Genomic DNA, 25,626 nt, shown 5'->3' with positions numbered 1-25,626 from the left:
TGGGTCTTCCCCTACTTTAATTTCTTTAAGACTAGATCACTGCCTTTTTTTCAGCTGAGGTGCATGAGTGGATATGAAAGCAATTTAGCAGGTATGCTGCTGCTGCTGCTAAGTCGCTTCAGTCGTGTCCGACTCTGTGCGACCCCATAGACGGCAGCCTACCAGGCTCCCCCATCCCTAGGATTCTCTAGGCAAGAACACTGGAGTCGGCTGCCATTTCCTTCTCCAATGTGGGAAAGTGAAAAGTGAAAGTGAAGTCGCTCAGTCTGTCCGACTCTTAGTGACCCCATGGACTGCAGCCCACCAGGCTCCTCCATCCATGGGATTTTCCAGGCAAGAGAACTGGAGTGGGGTGCCACTGCCGTCTCCACTAGCAGGTATGACTGGCATCTAAATACAAATAACAGAACATATCAGAGTGCTTTTGGGTGGGGGGGTGTGTGTGTCTACTAAACCATGATGAAAATAACTCCTACTATCAAGAGCTGTCAACAAAATTTGAAAATCGCTAGTTTAAAGGTTTAAAGGATAAGACTCTAAGCTGCTTGTCCTGATGCTCAAGCTCCATGCTATAAACCCAGCTCAGGTTCAAAATGTACCACACTCAGGACACCTGGAATCATGGCTGCTCCCCAAGCCTGCGCTGTGAGTCTAGAGTTCTTGGTTTTAGCTCCATCTTTGCCATTCACAAGCTACTGATCTCAGATTTACCTTCTCTGGATATTAGGATCTCTTGGGGTTGAATGAGAGGATTGGCCTCAGATATCCCTCTGAGACCATCCCAATTCTGGGATGTGCTTAAGCATATGAGTGGCTCCAGGGGCTGGCCTGAGCACTTGTGTATATATGCAGGGGATAAGACTTCCAGTTCAAATGTACCATCTGACATGAGAATGATAAGGCAAGGCCAATGTGAATAATATTTCATGGACATCTCATAATTTTTCCAACCATAATCAAATTGCCTTATTTCAGAATACAGTCATATACACAGACATTGTTTTCAGACCTAAAATTATATATTATACATACATATCAAATTCTTATATACAATACAGTTACCCCATGACACTCTAATCCAGAAACGCCTTGCTTTGGAGGAAATGGCTGTTTGGTTGAGTGAAAACACAAATGCGGAAATGAGAAAACCAAGAAAGATGTCATAATGAATGCATAAATGATTATTAATGGTAATAATAATGATGATAGTTCACACTTAGTAAATGTGCACTCTGAGTTGGATTATTCTACATCTTTTACATTTTAATCTTCACAACAGTGTTGTGAGATAGTACAACTTCTGCCCCCATTTTACAGATGCCATAAACTGAGGCACAACAATTAAGTGTACTGACGGAAATCACGCAGTGAAAGGGAGGAACTAGCATTTGAAACCAGCCAGTCTGGCCTTAGAACATATGCACCTCAGTGCCCTCTGAGGACTGAGACAACGACCACAGGAAGCAGGGGGAGGCTGGGGTCAGGGAAGGCTCCCAGGAAGCACCGGGAATGGGATCTAGACAGCGGAGGGGCGGCAGGAGAGTAGCGGGAGGAGCTGTGTCTCACTTAAGAAAATCCAGGGGTTGGGTAAGGAGTGAGAAAACAGGTTCACTGGACCTCAGCTGTGGACTCTTTAAGAGGTCACCAGCCGCTTTGGCTAGCACATTATTACTGAAAAGGCAGTAGGTAAGAGCACAGGCTTTGATGTCACACAGACCTGGGTTCAGATTCTTTTTATGGCACTTTAGGAGCTGTGTGATCTTGGACAAATCACTGAGCCTCTCTGAACCTCAGCTTTTTGATCTGAAAAACAGGAATGAGTATCTTCCTCACAGAGTTGTTTAGCCTGACCAAAGGGTCTGGACACTGGAAAGGGTAGCACTATAAGATTTATATGCCTGCCCTGCTGCTGGCAATTAAGAATCATGAATAAACACATACACATACACACAAAAATATGAATGAAGAGAAAACTCTGAGATTCCTTTATGAAGTTATAAAACCCCATCTTGACTTCCTGTTTTTTCCACTCCAAGCTTAGTACATAGCCAGCCTGTAACGTACACTGTGCTCTCTCTCACTGCCAGGAGGCTGTTCACACCCATCTAGGGTGTCTCTCATCAGATGAGGATGCTCAGGCCCCCATTTTAGAGTTATTAAAGCCCACATGTTTGACCCTGGGGCCATGATTTTCGATCACCCTTCATTTCCAGTCCCATGATGAGGAGTTGTCGCAGTTCCCCAACCTGCAGAGGCAGCAGATTGGGAACACCAGGAGGAAGATGCAGGGATCAAAAGCAGCTGGTACACCCCTGCTGACTGGGGTTGCTCAAGGACCAGAGCCTCGTTGTCCCATCCCTTTTGGGAGCCTGTCAGTGTCAGACAGAGGCAAAGTAGAGGGATACTTCCATATCTCAAATGTGCTCTCCCATTAGCCAAGCATTTCTTACCTTTTCTGTTTTGCTCTGGCGGCTAAATCCATATCTCCTGCAAGCCACAGAAGAGAGGAGCTCAATTATTACTCCAAAACAACAAAAAAAGTTGATCAAATGAATTTTAGTTGCACTCTTATATGAAAAGCACCAAAAAGAATTTTGGCTATTTGGTGACTGGAGAACATGTTTCAAGTGCCAAAACCACAAACATATTCCACTGTTTTTGAATAAAGGGCCCAGCATTCAATTTGCCACATAAATACTATCAATATAAATGGGAACTCTCCATGCAAAGCACACCATTCTCTTAAAGTGTGATTACTACTGTTTGAATACAGAACTATACCGATCCATAGTTTAAGCTAGAAGCCTTAAAAATATCTGTATATGTGAATGTGTTTGCTCAAGCTTAACATGCTCTCTAATGACTACTTTCATAACCTCACATCCAGCCCACTTTTTATTCTCAAACACAACCCAAGCACAATGCCAAAAATGTTGTGTGCTCACTTCACGCAAGTTTAAATTCAAAGACACTCACAGATGCACTTTAAACTAGCTTATTTTCAGGTTCTAATTAATATCTTTTTCTTTTAAGCAATACAAAAACCATTCGATCTAAAACAAAAACCATAATGCAAAACACCCAAACTCACTTACCTTTAAATGGTTTATAAGGAAATAAAATTACACACAACCATTTAAGAAAAACAAATTAAGGGACCCTGCTCTGCCTTCACTCACAGCTCACCCCACTTGCTGGGTCATGTGCTGGCTTCTGCCCTTGTCTCAAGCCTCCACTTCCACTCTCCCTCCCAATCCCTTATTCAACCTCCTACTGGCCTTATACGCATCTGGCAAGGCAGAGAACAGAAGCCCTCCTAGTGGGCACTGTCACCAGGGCCTCCGTTCCATGGACCCAGCTAACAACCACTGAGCCTCACCCCAGCAGCTCACCTCCCCTGCTCCTGGGCATCGGCGCCGAGCAGAGTTCTGCATATACTGTGCTGTTCTCCTGTCTCCTCCTACCTTTCTACTCACTCCTCACATCTCAGCTCTAAAGCCACCTCTTCCTCTGAAGCATGCCCAGACTTCACTTTGGATGCTTTTGGTCATTTCCAAAAGTCAGTTCCACTCAACCTGAAAATCTCAATCTAGGACCAGTGCTTTGCCAGACATGTGATGAGTGTGAAGGGAAAGACACACTTGGGCACAGGATTTCTCAGGATTGGGCTGACAAATCACAGGCTTAGTTTATAGTTGAGTCTAGTGCACAGCGCAGGTTGGGTAGTAGCAGGTCAGGACACTGGGTTTAGATTCTTCACCCTGATGACAGCCAGCTCTGTGACATGGGGGAAACTGCTTCACCTCTCTGAGCTTATCTGTACCACTGATAAGGTATTATAGACATGATCTCCAGCCCTGTTTAAACAGCTTCCATATGATTTCTATAAACTACCACTGACAGTATAGGAGGGTTAGAAGGAGACACAAACTACAGGCTGTGTAGTTTGGGTTGGACACTTTAAATTACAGCAGCACTCTGCCCTGGCTGATCTATCCCTGTGCCTGTACGTGTTCCCCCTACTTTCTGATCAGCAATCATGTCCAGCTGACTGTTGGCATGTCTGCATCCTTCTCCAAGAAAATGCAGAAATCAAGAAGCCAAATATATCACCTGTCCTTGCAATAGGCTGTCTTATAACTGGAGAGACCAGAAGTCATTGCCGGGTACACTGTGCCCATCCACAGATCGACAGGCCCACAGTTCAGAAGATCAAAGTTCAATTCTGAGTGTCCACCCAAATCCTGTACAAGACCTTATGGCAGATTCTGTGAACTGGCTTAGTCATCTTTCTATACTGTACAGGCCAGAAAACAAACAGCTCTATTTTCCACATTCCCTTGTACCCAGAGTTCTGAATACTATTTAAGTTCCATCAATGAGATGTATTTGCTGGAGTTTTGAATGTGTAACAGTTAGAGCAGGAAACAGTGAGAGCATAAGGGGTTCACTGTGCTCATGGGGATCACAGTAGAAGTAACCTGATTCTGGGCCAGAAGCTGTGACAGTGGTTTTCTGATCTTGGAAAAAGCGGTGGCTCTTTTGCCAGCAGCTGTGGTACCAGCTTCCCAGCACCACAGGCTATCTGCCAGCTTCTTGACCACAGAGGCAGCAGCAGCAGCCTCGGCAGCCCAGATCTACTGTGATGCTTGGGCAGTAACCCTGCTCAGTCCAGATCACATGCCTTAACTCTTCCCATCCACCCTCGTAATCAATCCCTTCTGCTGGAACTAGTGGGTGGGTTCTGAGTCCTGAACCAGGGACTCAAACCAGCTGACCAACAGAGGGTCTCTCCAAAGTTTCCCACTCCTTGAAGTGTCCTTGCACCCTGGGTATTCTTTTGTTTCCCAAGCCTTCAGTCTCTGGAGACCTTTAAGGGCAGAAGACATACCCTCAGACAGGCAGGTCTTATCAAAGATCCGGGAACTTTATGGATTTTCCAAATAAAGAAGTAAACAACTAAACATGAGTAAATTCAATTCCCAGGTCCAAGCTACTTCTCCTTAAAGACAGAAGCTCAGGAAGACTTTTCTGACCACCCCAAACTAGGCTTCTGTGCCTGTCCACCCTTATGCTCTCACTGTCTCCTCCTCTAACTGTTGGACTTTCAAAACTCCAGAAAATGCATCTCAAGGGCAGAACCTAAATAGTATTAACAACTCTAGGTGCAAAGGAATATGGAAAATAGAGTTGCTTGTTTTCTGGCCTGCACAGGATAGAAAGATGCTGGATGTCGACTAAGTAAAGTCTCGTACAGGATTTGGGTGGACATGTGCTTCTGTGTTGACACCAAAAAAAGCATTCGCACTCACTCCATAGGGTACAATTATTCTGTATTATATGCACTCTGTCTGTTAAGCCCTGGAGGGGAGGAAATCTTCTCCACTCACTCTTTTTCTCTATACTTTTAAAGTTGAGGTTTAATTCACACAACATAAAATTCATTTTAAAATGCATATTTCAGCAGTTTTTAGTGTATTCACTACTTTGTGTAACTAGTGCTGCGCCACACATATAACTTTAGTATTCACCTACCCAAGTTATTCTGAACATATTTAAATATACTCAAATAACTAAAGCATGTATTTAAAAATTTAACTTCATTATTAAGATTCTGTTTCTAAGCCACACTAGTCACACTGTAAGTGTTCAACAGTCACAGGTGGCTAGTGACCACTACATTGGACATCATCATTCTAGAAAACAAACATTCTAGTCTTCTTCCCTGGGGCACATTAAGACAGATATCAAATTATCTGGAACCCAGAACAAATCAGGGACATAAAAAGCCCTAAATACTAAGGACAATGGATTCTGTTCTTTGTTCATTCAATGGACATTTACTAAACACCTTCTGTGAACATATCATGGGCCTTCAGAAGGGACATAGGTTAGAAGAGATATGTTACATGCACTTAAAATGCACTTCCTCACACTGGCAGTTTCATAGTGTGGTTAGGTGTGTAAGTTAGCTCCTAAAAGTTTACTGAACCCATAATATAATTGAAATATTATAAAGATACCATTGTGTTTCAGTCTAAAATCAAAACTATGAGTCTTGTTTTTCCAACAACATAGTATTTAAAGAAATATACCTTAACATGTTTTTAACAAGACATACCAACCTAGATAGCATATTGAAAAGCAGAGACATTACTTTGCCAACAAAGGTCCATCTAGTCAAGGCTATGGTTTTTCCTGTGGTCATGTATAGATGTGAGAGTTGGACTGTGAAGAAAGCTGAGTGCCAAAGAATTGATGCTTTTGAACTGTGGTGTTGGAGAAGACTCTTGAGAGTCCCTTGGACTGCAAGGAGATCCAACCAGTCCATTCTAAAGGAGATCAGCCCTGGGTGTTCTTTGGAAGGAATGACGCTAAAGCTGAAACTCCAGTACTTTGGCTACCTCATGCGAAGAGTTGACTCATTGGAAGACTCTGATGCTGGGAGGGATTGGAGGCAGGAGGAAAAGGGGACGACAGAGGATGAGATGGCTGGGTGGCATCACCAACTCGATGGACGTGAGTTTGAGTCAACTGCGGGAGTTGGTGATGGACAGGGGGTGCTGCAATTCATGGGGTCGCAAAGAGTCGGACACGACTGAGCAACTGAACTGAACTGAACAGTCCTTAAGGCCCTCAGCATAGTTGCCCAGGCTCAAAATATACCCTTGAGCAACTGAAAGTCAAAAAAGGGAGGAGAAACTGGGATGCTGGCCTCAAAGTCAGATGCTCTATGGACCTAGGCTGAGTGACCTTTAACTGCAAAGAGGATACACTGTTTTCAGACCTTCTTATGTAGCAGTCAAAATATTTTCCCTCTCATCAAGAGGAGAAATGAAGAGGAAAACAAGCACTGACAACAAATGAGGGATTTAGATTCCTAGGTGGGGAGGAGCAACTAAGGGATGCCACAATGGTGAGGGAGAGGCTGGAAGGAGCAGAGTGAGACCCAGAACCAGCAGGGGGCCAGCCCTGCTTGATGAGGAAGGGAGGCAAAGAGGGTAAGGCTTGTCTTAAATGGGCTGGAGGGAGAACTAGAACTGGGGGGATGAGAACATAGGGACCAGGAAAACTGAAAAAGAGAGGCTCAGCATAGGATTCTCATTTGAATCCAAAAGTCATATTTATGAGCATCTGAGAACCAAAAACTGCTGCTGCTAAGGATAATAAAGATGATGGTGGTGGTGATGAAGATGATGCTGGTGATGATGATGTGGTGGTGGTGGTGATAGCATCTAATAGTTGACATTTACTGTTTTCTACATGGAACAGACTATCAAAATCCCTCATAAAGACCCTATTATATGACCCTCACCTAATGGGAAAGATCTCCATGCAGTGGAGAGCACTGACTAGAACCCTGAGAGAAGAGTCTAACAGCCAGATAGGAGGATAGGGGCCTTCCCAAGGAAGGGGAATAAATGAATGACTTCTCTGGGCTGTAAGTTTCATCCAATTTGCTCTGTCAGTTGTAATAACTCTTTAGTTGTTCAGTCTCAGAGCAAACAAAAAAGACTGGGCCTATCTTTCTATGACCAAGAACCAAATTATCACCAGAGGCTCAAACGCATTTTATATAATGATGATGACATGCTTTTGCAGTCCATCAGACCTGAGCTCAAGTCCCAGTTTGAGGCTCTTACTAGTTAACAGTTGACCTTGGGCAGGTTACTTTTTAACCTCTGTGAAAGCTGTCTTCATCATTCTCAAAAAGGGGAATGAACTGAATAAACCATCAGAATTCCCCACCTTCACAAATTCACCCTCTCCTTATCAGAAAAGCTAAAAAAAAAAAAAAAGGCAAAATAACCCCATCTCCTAAAAAACAAAAAAAAGCCTTCACCAAGCAGCTACCCCAGGCTTAGAAATCAGGAGCCAGCATGACCCCACCAACAAGAACTAAGGTGAGTACCGAGACACATATTGGATATTGGAAAAAATGAAGGTATGAACCATACAAACTAACAAAAAACACATTTCCCTGAGTTCTTTTTGGCTCTAGGACAGGTGAGACTCACAGAGGCTGTCTCTCCAGCTCTGGCTCATGTGGACCAGCACAGCCTTGTCTGCCCTCTTGCAGCTGGGGGGTGGCTAGAAAGCCCCCATCACAGTGTCCAGTTGCACAAGGTCCCACACCCCAAAGGACCCCACACTTGGGTTGTTGTTGCTGTCATGAAATTCTTAACGATTAATCATTATTCATAACTCTTAACATGGGATCCTGCATTTTCATTTTATATTGGCCCCTGCACATTAGGAACCGGTCTGGAGGTACCTGATTCAGAAGAGGAGTTCAATTCACAGCAGCAAATGGTGAGCATAGGGCAGCCCTCACAGCTAGATTAGGGCCAGAACTAACAACTTCCTTTTAATGAATGGACTAGCTTTCATTCTTAAGAGCCAGCATTACTCTCTCAAAAACAAACAAAAAGTGGCAATGGCAATTCCACTTGAGAGATGGAATTAGTAAGGCAATTAAACCTTAATTTCCTGCTGGTTCTCTCCAGCATCCTAGAGGGAGAAGCCATAGATGCTCACTCTGAGACGCTAGTGGCGGTGCCGTTAGCTCCAGCCCCCCAATGAGGGCTGGGTTATAAGCAGAGCAACACACAGCAACCACTCAGATGAGAGAGGAGGAAAGCACCAGGAGACATACTCACATCAAGGAATCAGTGACCCTAAGTAGAAAATTCAGGACATAAAGGAAGGTTAATACCCAGAGTCAAGCAAAAAAAAATCCAACGAGGAGAGGCATTTCTGTGTGTTTAAGTGAAAACTGAGGCCAAAAGAATTTTTTTTCAATTAGAGATATTTTTAAGAAGTGACAAAACAACTTCTAAATTCTTCATTTTTCTGTTCAGGACAATTCTTCACAGGAAACCAAAACTAGTATCTAACACAAAGTAAAGCTGCTTTAACTGCGGTTTCCCTGAATATGTTTACAAATGGCAGGGGCAAGGACGGTAGCCCACCCAAGCCTCCGTGAACACCCCGACATGGCCTGACTTCCTAAGGAGGGCAGAGCTGGGGCAGGGGAGGAACTACAGAGATTAGGCTTCTACCACCATCAGGGAAGCTACCCACAGAAACTGGACTCATTCAACACTGGACGGAAAAGTACTCGGTGTCGGAAATCTCGGGCCCAAAATTGTAAACTTGACCGGGTGAGAACTAACCAAGTTCATCCCAATGAAGTGATTTAAATCAGCTTTTCTTTTCAGTGGTTTTATCAAATAGATACTTATAAACAGGGTCCCCTTCTTTACCGGCCATATTCCAAAAGCGTGGCATGGATCCGCGACTCTTCATCTAGCAGCTCCTCTGCTCCCTGCTGGCGTTTGTATTTCCGACGAGGTTTGTAAGCATCCTAAGAAGTGGATGAGGTGGAGAATTACCGAGGGTGAAGAGGCATCTGGCCTGTCAGGGGCGGGCCTTCCTCCCCGTGGTGGTGGGTGTACAGCTCCCCTGTGGGTAAACAGCTGGCTGGGGTGGCTGCCTTCAAGGAGTCTGCCCTTTTTTTTTTAGTGTTGTAGCAAATACTTCCACCCAAGCCATTGTTGTCAACTTTGTTTTATCTTGGCTGGGGCTTCTTCTATCCTATAACACTTTAATATTTCATGCCGTCAAATTCATCAATCATCTTTTTTCCTAACTCAGGGATTGTTTTATATGTTACTTTTATAGATTATATTTAACCTTTTAATCTATTTAGAATGTCTTCTGGTATAGTGAAAAGTTGGTATGTATAGATATATTTTTCTCTGAATGGAAAATTAAGAACCCCAACATCATAAATTTAATAGTCTATCCTTTCCTTGATTTAAAACGGCAAACATACATACACACACATAAAACATGTACCAGTATTATCCTCTGCAATTTTTCTTGTTTAATGAGTATCCTGTATCCATTGTTCTTTTTCAAATTTCTTGGACATTCTTACACATTTTCTCTTCCAAATGAATTGCAGTATCAGCTTGTCAAGTTCATTATGAAAAATTGTTGAGCTTGGATTAGAATCACACCAAATTTATAGATTACTGTGGGAAGATCTGACATCTCTATAATACTGAATCTTGCCTTGAAAAGCAAGATTTATCTCTATTCAAATCTGTTTCATCCCTTAATAAAATTATCCAGAAAGAAATACAAATTTTTCACACACACTACATATCCAGACCTTTCTACCACCCAGAGACATAAACTGCAACAATCACCAATATAGATGTTAACCTAGTATACTTAAAAAAAAAAAAATTCTTTCATGGCAAAAGAAATCTCAAATTCTTAAATTCTAATACCAAAAAAGGAAAGTTGATATAAACCCTTCAGAGATATATCTATTTTTACAGAAGTGTTTGAGGTTTATCCTCAAAAAAAAACTTATAAAACACAAAATCCATTATAAGCTTCCAATGACTTTTAACTTATTAGAGTATTATTTAGTTATAAATATAGAAATAAATATAGATCCATCTTGTGTAGGACACATACTAAAACTGCATATACATATTTCCTAAACAAAGTATACGGCATGTAGTAGGTGCTCAATTAATGTAGGTCGTCACCCTGAGATGATCTGGTTTACCATTCTACCCCAAATACATGTCCTTTGTGACTGCAAACTGGCATCAAATAATACCTTAACAATATTTGTTCAGGGCTCTAGGTACAAGTAGGCAGTTGTTTGTGCAAGGTATTTCAGTTTACCCCTGGATCTTTTCTTTCCCACTGGCAGAGTTTGCTTGGTGGCTCAGATGGTAAAGACTCTGCCTGCAATGCGGGAGACCCGGGTTTGATCCCTGGGTCGGGAAGATCCCCTGGGGAAGGTAATGGCAACCCACTTCAGTATTCTAGTCTGGGAAATCCCATGGACAGAGGAGCCTGGTGGGCTACAGTCCACGGGGTCACAAAGAGTTGGACATGACTGAAGCGACTCAGCACATACACATACTCCACTTAGTAAAATCTCCACTTAGATATCACCAGGACAAGCACTACTATCTGGCTTCTCCAGACTGTGGTATTTTTAGGCTAATCAAAATTGTTCCCCTCTTGATAATTCTGGTTAACTTTATTATCATCTCACTTTTTATTAAGAAAAGTTTCAAGCATAAAGAAAAACATCCTTTCTGTAACATCTATAATTTCACCTATTTTGTGAAAAAGAAATGAAACAGGGTTCTGGGATGATTCTGGAGGGTTGTTATAACTCGCTGCCACAAGTATTCCTGTTTGCTGCTGGTGCCTACATGAACATGAATAGGAAGCTATAAATAACAAATCAGATTTATGAGGAAATGAAAACCATAATAAACTGGTATGACATCAGTTACTGTGTACGATTTAATTTCCATGGAGCTCTACTATTACAGCAGCTCTATATAATTGAGCTTAACTGCTACCTTCTTTAGTTACCATTCATAGAGTCAATGACCCAGACAGGAAGTTGGGTTCTTCTAAAAAAGGAATGACTCCAAAACAATACCATACTTGAACCAACAGCACAAGGACCTTTTATTCAGCCAAACAATGACAATGTTGGCCTTTGTGCAATTATTCCTTATACTTTAAAGCACCTCATACACATCTTACTTTTTGCATTTTATAACTACACTGTGGGCAGAAGCAGGGCAGATGCTATTACCTTCACCTTGCTATTAGACAAGCAGAGAACAAATAATTTGTCCAGGATTGCTAGAATAGGTACCCAGGTTGCTAGTCCCAAGGTTTCCTACTATACTAACTTGGCTCAGCCACTAGTCACTCCAGCTGAGCTCTTTCATGAGACTATACAATGTGAAGTGGCCACGTGGATCATTACAATGCTTTGCTTAAGTAAAGGACCTAAATGTTCCCAGGCCAAGTATAAAGAACTATTACTAAGTCACCCTTTTAAGAAACGAGTCAGGAACACTGATGTCTAGTCCCGTCTCTGCCATTAACAAGCTGTATGACCCTGCGAAAGGCAATTTCCCTCAGTGGACCTTTTTCCATATCTGCACAATGATGGCTGGACTAACAGATTTTGAAGGAGACTCCTAGTCTCTCATTCTTTGTGTTCCTAACCCTGAGAAGATAATGAGTTGGTAGCATAATTCCATCAGTAATTTAAAGTCAGAGGTTATTTTTTAACTATGCTTTCTACATCAAGGCTGTATATTGTCACCCTGCTTATTTAACTTCTATGCAGAGTACATCATGAGAAACGCTGGACTGGAAGAAGCACAAGCTGGAATCAAGATTGCCGGGAGAAATATCAATAACCTCAGATAAGCAGATGACACCACCCTTATGGCAGAAAGTGAAGAGGAACTAAAAAGCCTCTTGATGAAGGTGAAAGTAGAGAGTGAAAAAGTAGGCTTAAAGCTCAACATTCAGAAAACGAAGATCATGGCATCCGGTCCCATCATTTCATGGGAAATAGATGGGGAAACAGTGGAAACAGTGTCAGACTTTATTTTTCTGGGCTCCAAAATCACTGCAGATGGTGACTGCAGCCATGAAATTAAAAGACACTTACTCCTTGGAAGGAAAGTTATGACCAACCTAGATAGCATATTCAAAAGCAGAGACATTACTTTGCCAACAAAGGTCCGTCTAGTCAAGGCTATGGTTTTTCCTGTGGTCATGTATGGATGTGAGAATTGGACTGTGAAGAAGGCTGAGCACCGAAGAATTGATGCTTTTGAACTGTGGTGTTGGAGAAGGCTCTTGAGAATCCCTTGGACTGCAAGGAGATCCAACCAGTCCATTCTAAAGGAGATCAGCCCTGGGATTTCTTTGGAAGGAATGATGCTGAAGCTGAAACTCCAGTACTCTGGCCACCTCATGCGAAGAGTTGACTCACTGGAAAAGACTGATGCTGGGAGGGATTGGGGGCAGGAGGAGAAGGGGACGACAGAGGATGAGATGGCTGGATGGCATCACTGACTCGATGGACATGAGTCTGAGTGAACTCCGGGAGTTGGTGATGGACAGGGAGGCCTGGCGTGCTGCGATTCATGGGGTCGCAAAGAGTCGGACACGACTGAGCGACTGATCTGATCTGATCTGATCTTATGCTTTCTAAAAAACATGACATCAATTTATCTTTGGCCATTAACAGTGGCAGTAATAGTAATTGTTATCACTTATTGAATGTGTGGTATGTGTCAGGCATATACTGCTCTGTATGTGCTACCCACTTGACCTTCACACCCATGAGGGCAGTTATCCTTGTTTTATGTAAACAGATGATGGAACAGGCACAGAGGTTAAACAGCTTGCCCATGGTTACAAACGCAATAAATGAAAGAGAACACTTCAGAACTGAGACTCTCAAGCACCTGCATGATGTGCCCTACCTCAACTGTGATCACCCTTCATGCTGGGCCCTGATCATCTGCTCAGCATATGGCAAAGGAAACACGAGTGTGGTTGGGGTTAAGAAGTTAAGGTGACCCCTCTGTAAAGCAGAGACTTGTGTACAGTGAGTGGCCCAGTTCTCCACTTCTCAGGACTGGCTACAAGTCAGGTTCACCCATCAGAGCCATTCCTCTGGGTCACATTCCAAATGGCAAGGAAGAGGTGGGAAGAGTTCAGCTCCACAGCTGTGTCCGCAACAACGCTCCAGTCACTGCCCCTCAGCTACGGCAGGCAACCCCTTCATGAAATAACCAGAGGGCAGCAAGACAGCCACCGACAGCCACTGCCCTCCAGAGCTCCAGGGGGCCGGACCACACCATATTCTGCAGGAAGCACATCTCATTTTCCCAGAGCTCAACTGGCAGCCCAAACCTGACTCTAACAGACACCTCCACCCACCGGTCGCTGAACAAACACTGCCTTCCACCTAAAGGGGCTCCATTGATGTCCCCTTCAGCAAGCACAGGGCCCTAAAACATCCTCTAAGAAAAAATTATTCTGAGACAAACAGGTTTGTCTTCATTTTTGCATTAATAAAACCACCACTACCACCACCACAAAAATGAAGCCCCTGGGAACTGAGTGGATGGAATGGTGAGATAGATGGATGGTAGTCATGTCAATGGGTAGGAAAGTCAGCTGGGGAGGAAGGTTTTCCCCAGACATCCCTTAAATCTTGTTCGTTCCCTATTCTCTCTTACAAGAGCTCCACTATGCAGGTCTGCGTTCTGCTCTATGAGGTCTAACGAAAGTTCCACTTCAGACCCCCTTCAAACTGTACCAAACAGCTAGACTCAGTAGGTAAGAAAGAGGCTGCTGTTTTGTATACATGAGCCAAGATGGCTTCTGTACATTGACTTCTAGGTTTATTTCTTCACAGCGTACTGAGACGCACTGCTCAAAACCCTCCAACTCTTTACACACCCAATTATTCACAAGATGCCCCACTAAGCAGAGTTTTGGCCGTTTACAGTCTGTCCACACTGCATGCTCTGCAAAACTGCCCCATCATTTCTGAACCACAGATAGGAGAAGCCCGAGACTATACAAACCCCAGACTGCAGCTGCCCTTCAAATATCTCTAACCCACCAGGGGCTTCCTGCCCCCACCCCTGCCCCAGGTTCCCTTGTTTTCCTTCCTCCCCTTCTGGACTGTGGCCCCTGTGCCTAGGCCTCAGGATGGCTGCACACTGGGAGGGCCTCCCCACCCTGCAGGCAAACCTGTTAAAGCACTGCCTAAACAGAGCTTGTGGTGCTACTGACCCTGACCCATCACATCTTTCCCCTTGATGAGCCCCAAAGTCCCCTGCATCCCTTACAGCTGCAGTGTCCCTACTTTCACCCCACACTCTAGAATGCAGCTGGGCACACAGTGAATGCCTAGTTATTAATACTATTACTGAATGAACATATGGAGTCAGACAGACAGGGTTTAATCCTTGCCCCTTTGCTCTCTCTCCAGTTTGGGGCAAATTACTTTAACCCCTGACATTTTCCACCTGTGAAACAGGTATATGGAGAGAGACATAAGGATTAGTCAATCTATCTGTTTAACATATCTGACACACATTAAGGCTTAAGATATACATACAAGTGTGTTTTTCCATTATTAATAAAATGTACTAATATGTATTTTTTCTTATGTTGCCATATGTACATTTTATGTCCTGGGTGGAAAGGCCTGCCTCATGGTGTTTCCTATGGAAGAGTACAGTGGAGTTTTAAATGACATAGTCTTTTAGAGAACCAATAAAAAGTCTTCTTTTTTAAAAAAATTCTCTCCCCTCTGGTCTCATATAAAATTCTAAACATTACCAAAAAATGCTCAACAAACAGTAAATAAACATATTTTGGGGGCTCTGGATAAAATTTCATAGCTGCTCTTTATTCAAGGTTGAGAGGGAGTAAAAGATCTCACTGCACAGGTCCCAGGTACTTCATGAATATGGAAGGCTGACAGCTCAGAAAAGGAGGAAGTAAGCTGTAAAATAGCACATAAGGTGAGACACATGAGCAATTATGATGCTGAAGTGGATGGGTAAGGGGAGGACTGTCCTGGGTGGCAAGTTTCATTTTTTTACATCCTTTGAAAATACCACCTCCCATCAAGCAGGCCTTCTACAAACCAGTCAGTTATTCTATAAAACGGGGATATGGCCAAGTCAAGAAAAGAATACATTTCAAAGGCGAAGCAGAAGTATTGAGAATAATCCCCAGGAGGAAGAAAAATGAGGCCAAGACAAAAAGAGCTCAGAAGTTAAAAGTTCACACAACAGCCTTTCTGCCAGGCAATCTGGCAAGAGGTCCTATAGACTGGGGCATAACCTCTGAACCAATTTCACTTCAAGGAAATGTAACCCAAGTAAATAATTAAAGACAAAAGAAAAAAAGTTAGCTATGGGGATGTCCTACATAATAGCCAAAAAAAAAAAAAAAAAACCCCAAACTAAAGAACAAAACCCAAAAAAACAAACTAAGCTAGTTAAACTAGTACCACACAACGTGTAATGTTCAACCACTAAAAATGCTGTGGGGGCTTATTTACTGGCATGGAAATATAACCTTGATTATATTCTTGAGCAAAACAAGCACACAATAAAACAGAACATACAGAATCATGCTATTTTTTTTGTAATCTCTAATTCTCTATATTAATATCCATAACTCTTATATTTCCTACTTTGAATATCAGTGGTTATCTGTGGCTGGTGGTATCATGGGTGATTTAGTCTTTGTACTCTTTCTCCAGTTCCTAATTTTTCCTTAGTATTACTACAGCACTAGTATGTAAGAAAAACAACCTTTTGTAAAATTAAAAATCATGCACCAAAAAATACAGATGAGCCACACAACCAAGGGCAAAGGCAGAAAATTGGAACAGTCGTACAAAGATGGATAAAGACAAGAATAAGCTAAAAATTTTTGAAAAAATTAAAATGTTTAATATTTAATTTTGAAAGGATATTATATCTAAGCAAGAGTAAAGTCTGCTTGTTGAGGCACAATGAAACATGTTAATAGATGGGAAAAAAGACAACACAACCAACAGTCTCCACTTGGCATCCATTCTCCAGCTAGACAAACGGTCTTCAGTGGGGCAGGCACAGCAGATGCCCTCGTAAGGGCAGCGCACCCAACCACTCTGCATGCATTTGACTCTCTGGGACCCTGATGACTACTATCCCAAGGTCCTGAAATCAGTCAGGAACATGACTGCAGAGTTAGTGTCAGGGATATGTGAGAAATAAGACACCAGGTGAAGAGTGAGCAAACTAGAGAAGCACCAGCACCTGTTGTGCCTGAGGAGTCAGATGGAAAATCAAAACCTGGCTGCCTCTTCTCAGCTCTGCAACTGTGCAGGGATTTTACTAGCTTTTCTCAGTTTCAACTTCTTATAAAATGGAAAAATAACACATAAGTCCTTTAGTGTTGATGAGAACTAAATGAGATAATGCTTGTAAACCTAATTACATGCCAAGCACACAGCAGGCATTCAATCAGTACATGGTAGCTGCATTTGTATTTTATAAAAGGCTGGGTCTAGAAACCTGCCACCATATGTTAAACTGAATTTTAATCCTTAATTTAAATTTGGGACTCTACAGAATAGACTGGCCTGTAAGGGGCAGGTAAGAAACAGTGATGAGCCATGTGGAGGGCAGAACTGGGGAGAAGAAAACATCCTTTACAACCTGACACTTCCAAGAACCACACCCTGGTAATGTAGGAAAGACTTCATTCCTTTTCCTTGCTGCCCTGGTGGCTCAGACAATAAAGAATCTGCCTGCAATGTGGGACACCTGGTTCCATCCCTGGGTTGGGAAGATCCCCTGGAGAAAGGCATGGCAACCCACTCTAATATTCTTGCCTGGAGAATCCCATGGACAGAGGAGCCTGGCAGGCTACAGTCCATGGGACTGCAAAGAGGTGGACACGACTGAGCAACTTTCACACTTCACACTCATTTCTTTTACAAGGGGAGGGACTCTCTGTGAGGAGAGTGACTAGAAACAAAACCCAGTAAGCTGTTCTATTTTTACAGGGGTCACAAGAAGATAACAGGGATGCACACTTGACTCTCTGACAAGTTCCTGGGACTCTCACTCCAAGGCTGCAAGGAAGAGCGTGAAGAGCTGTGGGTGAGCAGGAAGGAAATTAATGGCAACAGGGTTCAGCTAAGGAACCTAAGAAGGCAGCATCTGGAAATAAGAAGTACTTTCAGTAGACAAAGAAGAATATAAATAAACAAAACCCAAAGGCTACCTCTGGCCATCCATAAAAATTCTTTATCATTACAACAGTAATGTAACACCAGATGGTCATTACAGAAAGCAGACTGATTATATTCCTTGCAGCCAAAGATGGAGAAGCTCTATACAGTCAGCAAAAACAAGACCAGGAGCTGACTAAGGCTCAGATCATGAACTCCTTATTGCCAAATTCAGACTCAAATTGAAGTAAGGAAAACCACTAGACGATTCAGGTATGACCTAAACCAAATCCCTTACGATTATACACTGGACGTGACAAATAAATTCAAGGGATTAGATCTGATAGACAGAGTGCCTGAAGAACTATGGACAGAGGTTCATGACATTGTACAGGAGGCTGGGATCAAGAAAAATAAACATAAAAACACAAAATGGTTCTCTGAGAAGGCCTTGCAAATAGCTTTGAAAAGAAGAGAAGCAAAAGGTAAAGGAGAAAAGGAAAGATAAATGCATTTGAATGCAGAGTTCCAAAGAATAGCAAGGAAAGATAAGAAAGCCTTCCAAAGTTAATGGGAAAGACTGGAGATCTCTTCAAGAAAATTACAGATACCAAGGGAACATCTCATGAAAAGCTGGGCACAATAAAGGACAGAAATGGTATGGACCTAACAGAAGCTAAAGATATTAAGAAGAGGTGGCAAGAATACACAGAAGAACTACACAAAAAAGATCTTCACGACCCAGATAACCATGATGGTGTGATCACTCACCTACAGCCAGATATCTTGGAATGTGAAGTCAAGTGGGTCTTAGGAAGCATCACTATGAACAAAGCTAGTGGAGGTGATAGAATTCCAGTTGAGCTATTTCAAATCCTAAAAGATGATGCTGTTAAGGTGCTGCACTCAATATGCCAGCAAATTTGGAAAACTCAGCAGTGGCCACAGGACAGGAACAGGTCAGTTTTCATTCCAATCCCAAAGAAAGGCAATGCCAAAGAATGTTCAAACTATTGCACAATTGCACTCATCTCACACACTAGCAAAGTAATGCTCAAAATTCTCCAAGCTAGGCTTCAATAGTACATGAATCGAGAACTTGAAAATGTTCAAGCTGGATTTAGAAAAGGCAGAGGACCCTGAGATCAAATTGCCAACATCTGTTGGATCATGGAAAAAGCAAGAGAGTTCCAGAAAAACATCTACTTCTGCTTTATTGACTACACCAAAGTCTTTGACTGTGTGGATCACAACAAACTGTGGAAAATTCCAAAAGAGATGGGAATACCAGACCACCTTACCTGCCTCCTGAGAAATCTGTATGCAGGTGAAGAAGCAACAGGTAGAACTGGACAATGAACAACTGACTGGTTCCAAATCGGGAAAGGAGTATGTCAAGGCTGTATATTATCACCCTGCTTATTTAACTTATATGCAGAGTACATCATGAGAAATGCTGGACTAGATGAAGCACAAGCTGGAATCAAGACTGCCAAGAGAAATATCCATAACCTCAGATATGCAGATGACACCAACCTTATGGCAGAAAGAGAAGAACTAAAGAGCCTCTTGATGAAAGTGAAAGAGGTGAGTGAAAAAGTTGGCTTAAAACTCAACATTCAGAAAACGACGATCGTGACATCTAGTCCCATCACTTCATGGAAAATAGACGGGAAAACAGTGGAAACAGTGACAGACTTTATTTTGGGGGGCTCCAAAATCACTGCAGATGGTGACTGCAGCCATGAAATTAAAAGACACTTGCTCCTTGGAAGAAAAGCTATGACCAACCTAGACAGCATATTAAAAAGCAGAGACATTACCTTGCAAACAAAGGTCCATCTAGTCAAAGCTATGGTTTTTCCAGTAGTCATGTACAGATGTGAGAGTTGAGCACCTAAGAATTGATGCTTCTGAACTGTGGTGCTGGAGAAGACTCTTGAGAGTCCCTTGGACAGCAAGTAGATTCAACCAGTCCATCCTAAAGGAAATCACTCCTGAATATTCTTTGGAAGAACTGATGCTGAAGCTCCAATACTTTGGCCACCTGATGTGAAGGACTCATTTGAAAAGACCCTGATGGTGGGAAAGATTGAAGGCTGGAGGAGAAGGGGATGACAGAAGATGAGATGGTTGCATGGCATCACCGACTCAATGGACATGAGTTTGAATAAGCTCCAGGAGTTGGTGATGGACAAAGAAGCCTGGCGTGCTGCAGTCCACGGGGTCGCAAAGAGTTGGACATGACTGAGCGACTGAACTGAACCGAACAACAGTAAACCTACTGGCAGTCAACTGAGGGGTAAGTTCACACATTTAAAAAAGGCAATATACTAAGCAATTTGAACTATTAATCAAAGAAGACCTCCAATTTTTTCTCCATTTTCCTGTATCTTGATATTATTTTCTAAAGAGCTGCAGACAGCATTTTATCTAGCATTTTATTGCATCCTGGCTCCGTCATCACCAATGTGACCTTGGGCAACCTACATAACCAATCTGTGCCTGAGTTTCCTCAACTGTCAAAAACAAATACAGTTACTTCATAGGGTTGTTGTAAGGACTAGATAAGTTACATACAAATGCTCAGAACAACGTTTGGACACGACATATTTGTCATTATCTCCTTAAATTCCTTTAAGAATTTAAGTCACGTTGCTAAGCAGAAGACAATTTTCTTTAAAAATTCCATTACAAATGAAGAGAGGAAATAATATGTCTCTAGAGGACTGAAATATTTAATAGGTAAAGGGACATCAGGTGCAGTTTCATTGATTGGATAATCGATAGCTACACTGGCCTTTTTATTCTTGGTGACACAGTCAGAAAATGTAATGTTTCTCACTCTCTCTTCAGGGCTTCAAGTGAGATTTACACGTGAAGATATTCAATAAACAGTAACTATTTTGTTTTTTTAACTTTTGGGCTTCCCCGATGGCTCAGTGGTAAAGAATCTGCTTGCAAATGCAGGAGATGTGGATTTGATCCCTGGGTCAGGAAGATCCCCTGGAGAAAGAAACGGCAACCCATGCCAGTATTCTTGTCTGGAAAATTTGATGGACAGAGGAGCCTGGTGGGCTACAATCCATAGGGTTGCAAAGAGTCAGACATGACTTAGCAACTAAACAACAAATTTTTCACTTTACTGTTTTTGAAAAGGTGATAAGAGATTTAGTTTTTATAAAATTCAAATAGGACAGAGTTTATGGGGAAAAGAGAATTTCCCTTCCTCTCCTGCTCCTGGCTCCCCAGCTTCCTGTATTTGAGGTAACACTGTCATCTCATTCTCAGTTCTTTCCAGAAATGAAGCATCACTTAAAACAAGGGAAAGCAATAGCAGACCCAACCAACTGGTTATTATTAGTCATGAAAATGCGATCAGGAGAAATCTTTAACAGAATATAATGCTCTACTGGTGAGAAGGGAAAAAACTATAAATTTATATTCAAAGCATAATTCTAATTCACTATAAACATATACATTAAAAACACAGAAGAAATATGTCCAAAAGTGGCTGTTTCTGTATTGTTAGATTAAGGTTGACCTTTTTCCCTCTGATTGATCAACTTTTTCAAAGAAAACTTTATTTTTTTTTTTTATTTTTTTTTTTTATTTTTTCTCTAATTTTATTTTATTTTTAAACTTTACATAATTGTATTAGTTTTGCCAAATATCAAAATGAATCCACCACAGGTATACATGTATTCCCCATCCCGAACCCTCCTCCCTCCTCCCTCCCCATACCATCCCTCTGGGCCGTCCCAGTGCACCAGCCCCAGATGTTCTAAACTGAACATCTATTTCACAACCAGGAAAAAAAAAATTACTGTTCTATCATATATTCTTATTATTAATACTTAATACTGCCACCAAATCTGAAAACCCCATCCAGCTTCAGAATGTAACTTAAAGGTTTTCCATACCTCACATTTCCCAAAAGAATTGTGGGAAGATACAAATTATAACCATAAGCTGACAAGACTTTTAAATGAGCATTTCATGTCTTTCATCATCAAGCTATTGTTACTCTTTTCAGAGTAACTGCCTGGGGAGATCGCACATTTATTCTTAAAGGAAAAAAAAAGGCAAAATAACTCAATAAATTATTTTCTAAAGAAAGAAAACTTACACCTAGGCATTGAGGCTTCATTTACATGTAGGAAGGTTGGGGGGTGAGGAGTGGGTGGCGCTGACTAGGTTCTGCTGGGCTCTGGCCCTGAATGTTTAGAGAAGGCCCAAAGCTCTCTCTGGCCCTCGCGCTGGGTAACTGAGCATGTGGATACAGACCCTGTGGTTGAGGCTCACTGCACTTGGGACAAAGGTCAACTCGGAGTTTCCCACACAAAGCTCAGAAGCTGCCTTTCCAAAGCCACCAAGGCAGTGATAACCTCTGTATCACTTTTAGTTCGTCATCTGTTCTCTGGAGCTCTGTGAAGTTTGAAGTTTATAGTCACCACTGGCACAAATGAGGAAGGGCTCCGAGTCTGAAAAATTGGAAGTAAGGAAAACACAGGGCAGTGGTTGTGGCACATTCTACCCTGAACGCTAGTATTAGATGCTGGGCACGCACAGCAGGCAGGGCCTCCCTCACACACGCACTTGAGGTCAGCTGCTGGGCAATCTCCACAGACAGAAACCTCAGGGAGTGGTGGGAGTCGGGGGTGGGGCAGAGGCTTCTGCAATTTAAAACAAAGGGCTACTTGGAAGCTATGACCCTATGATCTTCCCTGACAGGAGAACTTGGGCAGGGAACTCACAGAGAGGTCAACAACTGTCCTGATGGCCTTTTCTTTCCTCTTCATGAAGTCATCATCCTGCAAGACAAGAATACACAGGGATGAAACAAGTCCTGTGTAAAGACTGAGACTCAATTAGACTGCTCAGCAATCTTAGTTGACTTCTCATCACAACTTTGTCTGAAAAAGTCTCAATTTTCTAACAAATTGGAATACACTGAGCATGAAAAAAGTGAGGGCCTCTGTCAATGGCTCCAAAACAGACCCCTACAGCTGGTAAGAAAAAGAGGAACCACAGAGTGTAGAGGCGAAGACAAGTGTTCTCAGTTCAAATCCTCTGAGTTCTGAGACCTCACCAAGTTACCTCACCTCTAAGCCTCAGCTTCTCCAGGGGCAGGAGCGACCATAAGGATCAAGAAGCAGAAGGCATGTAGCGCGCTGGAACTGGAATGTAGCAGGTATCTGACAGAAATCAGCAGTTATTGTTGCTGTGATTATTACTCAACTGCTACTACAGGTGTTTTATCCTAAGCAGATAGTCTCTTGAAACGCTTCATACAATTATACAGAAATATGCCTGGAGAATCCCAGGGAAGGGGAAGCCGGGCGGGCTGCCGTCTCTGGGGTCGCACAGAGTCAGACACGACTGAAGTGACTTAGCAGCAGCAGCAGCATGCTCATGTTCTTGTAATTTTAAAAAAGGTCTGGATCAAGTACCAAAATTGAGAGAAAAGGACAGAATTACAGAGCTTGGCACTCAGTGCCCATTAGAAGAGGGCAATTCAAATGAACCAGGAGGTCCAGTTTCAGTGCCGACCAGGTGGGTGCAGAGATGCCATACAGTTGGGTAGGAGCACAGGGGAGCCTGAACTTATTCTGTTTCTTCCAGGGGGTCCCTAACTGTGCATTCAGGTTCTCAGCTGGACAAGAAAAGAGCAGAACACTGACCTCAGGCAGACTGTAGGTTTTCTGGAACTGGGATATGGAGTAGGAGCGGATGTAGTCACCCATCTCTTCTTTTGTTTCTATAGCTCGCTTCACCAGCCACTGGGGAAGAAAGTGCAGAAACGTGAGCTGATGGGGATGAAACACGGTGAAGTAAAGACCAACTCAGAGATGGCACAGGTCCTGAACCTGAATCACAGAACATGAACTAACCAGGTGACAAGCAACCATCAATACGCACTGCTTTGCAGGGAAAACAGCCGCTGGGCATCTGGATGCTGAGATCAGGGGGACTGGAGCTGAGAGCCTCAGAGGAACCTTTGAGCCTTGCTCCAGGTGCCCAGGCCTCAGTTTCCTTCTCTGCTAAAGTGGAGGGCAGAGTATCATTTCCTTTCACCTCACAGAGCGACTGCGGGAGCAAATGAGACACAAGTACCAGATGGCTCTGTAAATACTGGAGCCCAACACAAACACAGCTGCTCCCCAAAGCTTCCTGTGTCTAATGGCAGACCTTAATGGACTCTCTCCATCTCGTGCTGCTTGTGCCACAGACCAGAGAAAGGAAAGAGAACCAGTGAAAATACCCAGCATAACCCTTGTCTGATAGGTGAAAAAATCCCTTGGATATTCAGATTTGAGACCACGTGTGCCAAGGACAAGCCTCAGACCTCAGACGTAGCTTAGCACTCACAGCACTCATCCAACACTGTAAGGCAATGGGCACTGACCGCGTTTTACAGAACTAGAAGCTCAGAGAGACGACATCAATCCGTCCAGTGATCCATAGCCAGCAGCTGCTGGCCACAACCCGGAGGGTCCACCACCAGGACATAGCACGTCTGGGCTTCGTGCAATGCTTCCCAGATCTACAGAGCTGACATGTGCAAGGAGCCACTCCTCATGTCTGCTGACTTATAGCTCCAGGGAGCTGAAACATTTACCTGCACACACCCACACCCCACAACCTGGGGAAGGCCCAGGGACTCTAAGCGTGAGAATGCAAAGTACAAAGACAACCTTTACTTTTCCTCCTGACTCTGCACTCATTCCCATTATTACTGAAGACCTTTCTGGAGGTGTGCCATGCTCTCTTCAGGGAGCTACAACATCTCAGGGGAAGTTTCTATACAGCTGTTGTGCTGCCTCAGAGGGCACAGCTGCACACAGCAGAGGGCTCCTGCTCAGGAACAGTGGGCAACTCAAGTAAAGGACATGCCAGGAAGCAGTTGCCCACAAAAGCAGTTCAGTTCAGTCACTCAGTCATGTCCGACTCTGCAACCCCATGAATTGCAGCACGCCAGACCTCCCTGTCCATCACCAACTCCGGGAGTTCACTCAAACTCATGTCCATCAAGTCGGTGATGCCATCCAGCCATCTCATCCTCTGTAGTCCCCTTCTCCTCCTGCCCTCAATCCCTCCCAGCATCAAAGCCTTTTCCAATGAGTCAACTCTTCACATGAGGTAGCCAAAGTATTGGAGTTTCAGCTTTACCATCAGTCCTTCCAAAGAACATCCAGGGCTGATCTCCTTTAGAATGGACTGGCTGGATCTCCTTGCAGTACAAGGGACTCTCAAGAGTCTTCTCCAACACCACAGTTCAAAAGCATCAATTCTTCGGCCCTCAGCTTTCTTCACAGTCCAACTCTCACATCCATACATGAGCACTGGAAAAACCATAGCCTTGACTACACAGACCTTTGTTGGCAAAGTAATGTCTCTGCTTTTGAATATGCTCTCTAGGTTGGTCATAACTTTCCTTCCAAGGAGTAAGCATCTTTTAATTTCATGGCTGCAATCACCATGTGCAGTGATTTTGGAGCCCCAAAAAACAGTCTGACACTGTTTCCACTGTTTCCCCATCTATCTGCCATGACGTGATGAGACCAGATGCCATGATCTTAGTTTTCTGAATGCTGAGCTTTAGGCCAACTGTTTCACTCTCCTCTTTCACTTTCATCAAGAGGCCTTTTAGTTCCTTTTCACTTTCTGCCATAAGGATGGCGTCATCTGCATATCTGAGATTATTGATATTTCTCCCAGCAATCTTGATTCCAGCTTGTGTTTCTTCCAGTCCAGCGTTTCTCATGATGTACTCTGCATATAAGTTAAATAAACAGGGTGACAATATACAGCCTTGACGTACTCCTTTTCCTATTTGGAACCAGTCTGTTGTTCCATGTCCAGTTCTAACTGTTGCTTCCTGACCTGCATATAGGTTTCTGAAGAGGCAGGTCAGGTGGTCTGGTATTCCCATCTCTTTCAGAATTTTCCACAGTTTATTGTGATCCACACAGTCAAAAGCTTTGGCATAGTCAAGAAAGCAGAAA

General features: G+C 43.1%; 1 protein-coding gene across 4 annotated transcripts in view; it reads right to left on the bottom strand.

The window, feature by feature from the left end:
* The window catches only part of CCDC93 (CCC complex scaffolding subunit CCDC93), a 103,441-nt gene that overhangs the window by 60,283 nt on the left and 17,532 nt on the right, over window positions 1-25,626 (bottom strand). Inside the window, exons 5-9 of one of the 4 annotated variants that reach the window (XM_086367335.1) lie at window positions 23,302-23,400; window positions 22,375-22,431; window positions 9,267-9,367; window positions 8,661-8,678; window positions 2,451-2,487 (exon numbers count right to left, since the gene is read on the bottom strand). In XM_086367335.1, the coding sequence (XP_086223461.1) occupies window positions 2,451-2,487; window positions 8,661-8,678; window positions 9,267-9,367; window positions 22,375-22,431; window positions 23,302-23,400 (312 nt within the window). The remainder of the gene's footprint in view (window positions 1-2,450; window positions 2,488-8,660; window positions 8,679-9,266; window positions 9,368-22,374; window positions 22,432-23,301; window positions 23,401-25,626) is intronic. The other 3 variants (XM_086367342.1, XM_086367353.1, XM_086367362.1) reach the window with 3 other exon arrangements.

Source organism: Bos grunniens, chromosome 2, assembly GCF_055505025.1.
Source record: "Bos grunniens cultivar Pamir isolate PY7600 chromosome 2, Bosgru_T2T1.0, whole genome shotgun sequence".
NCBI lineage: Eukaryota > Metazoa > Chordata > Mammalia > Artiodactyla > Bovidae > Bos > Bos grunniens.
This window is presented reverse-complemented; position numbering and strand designations above follow the sequence as displayed.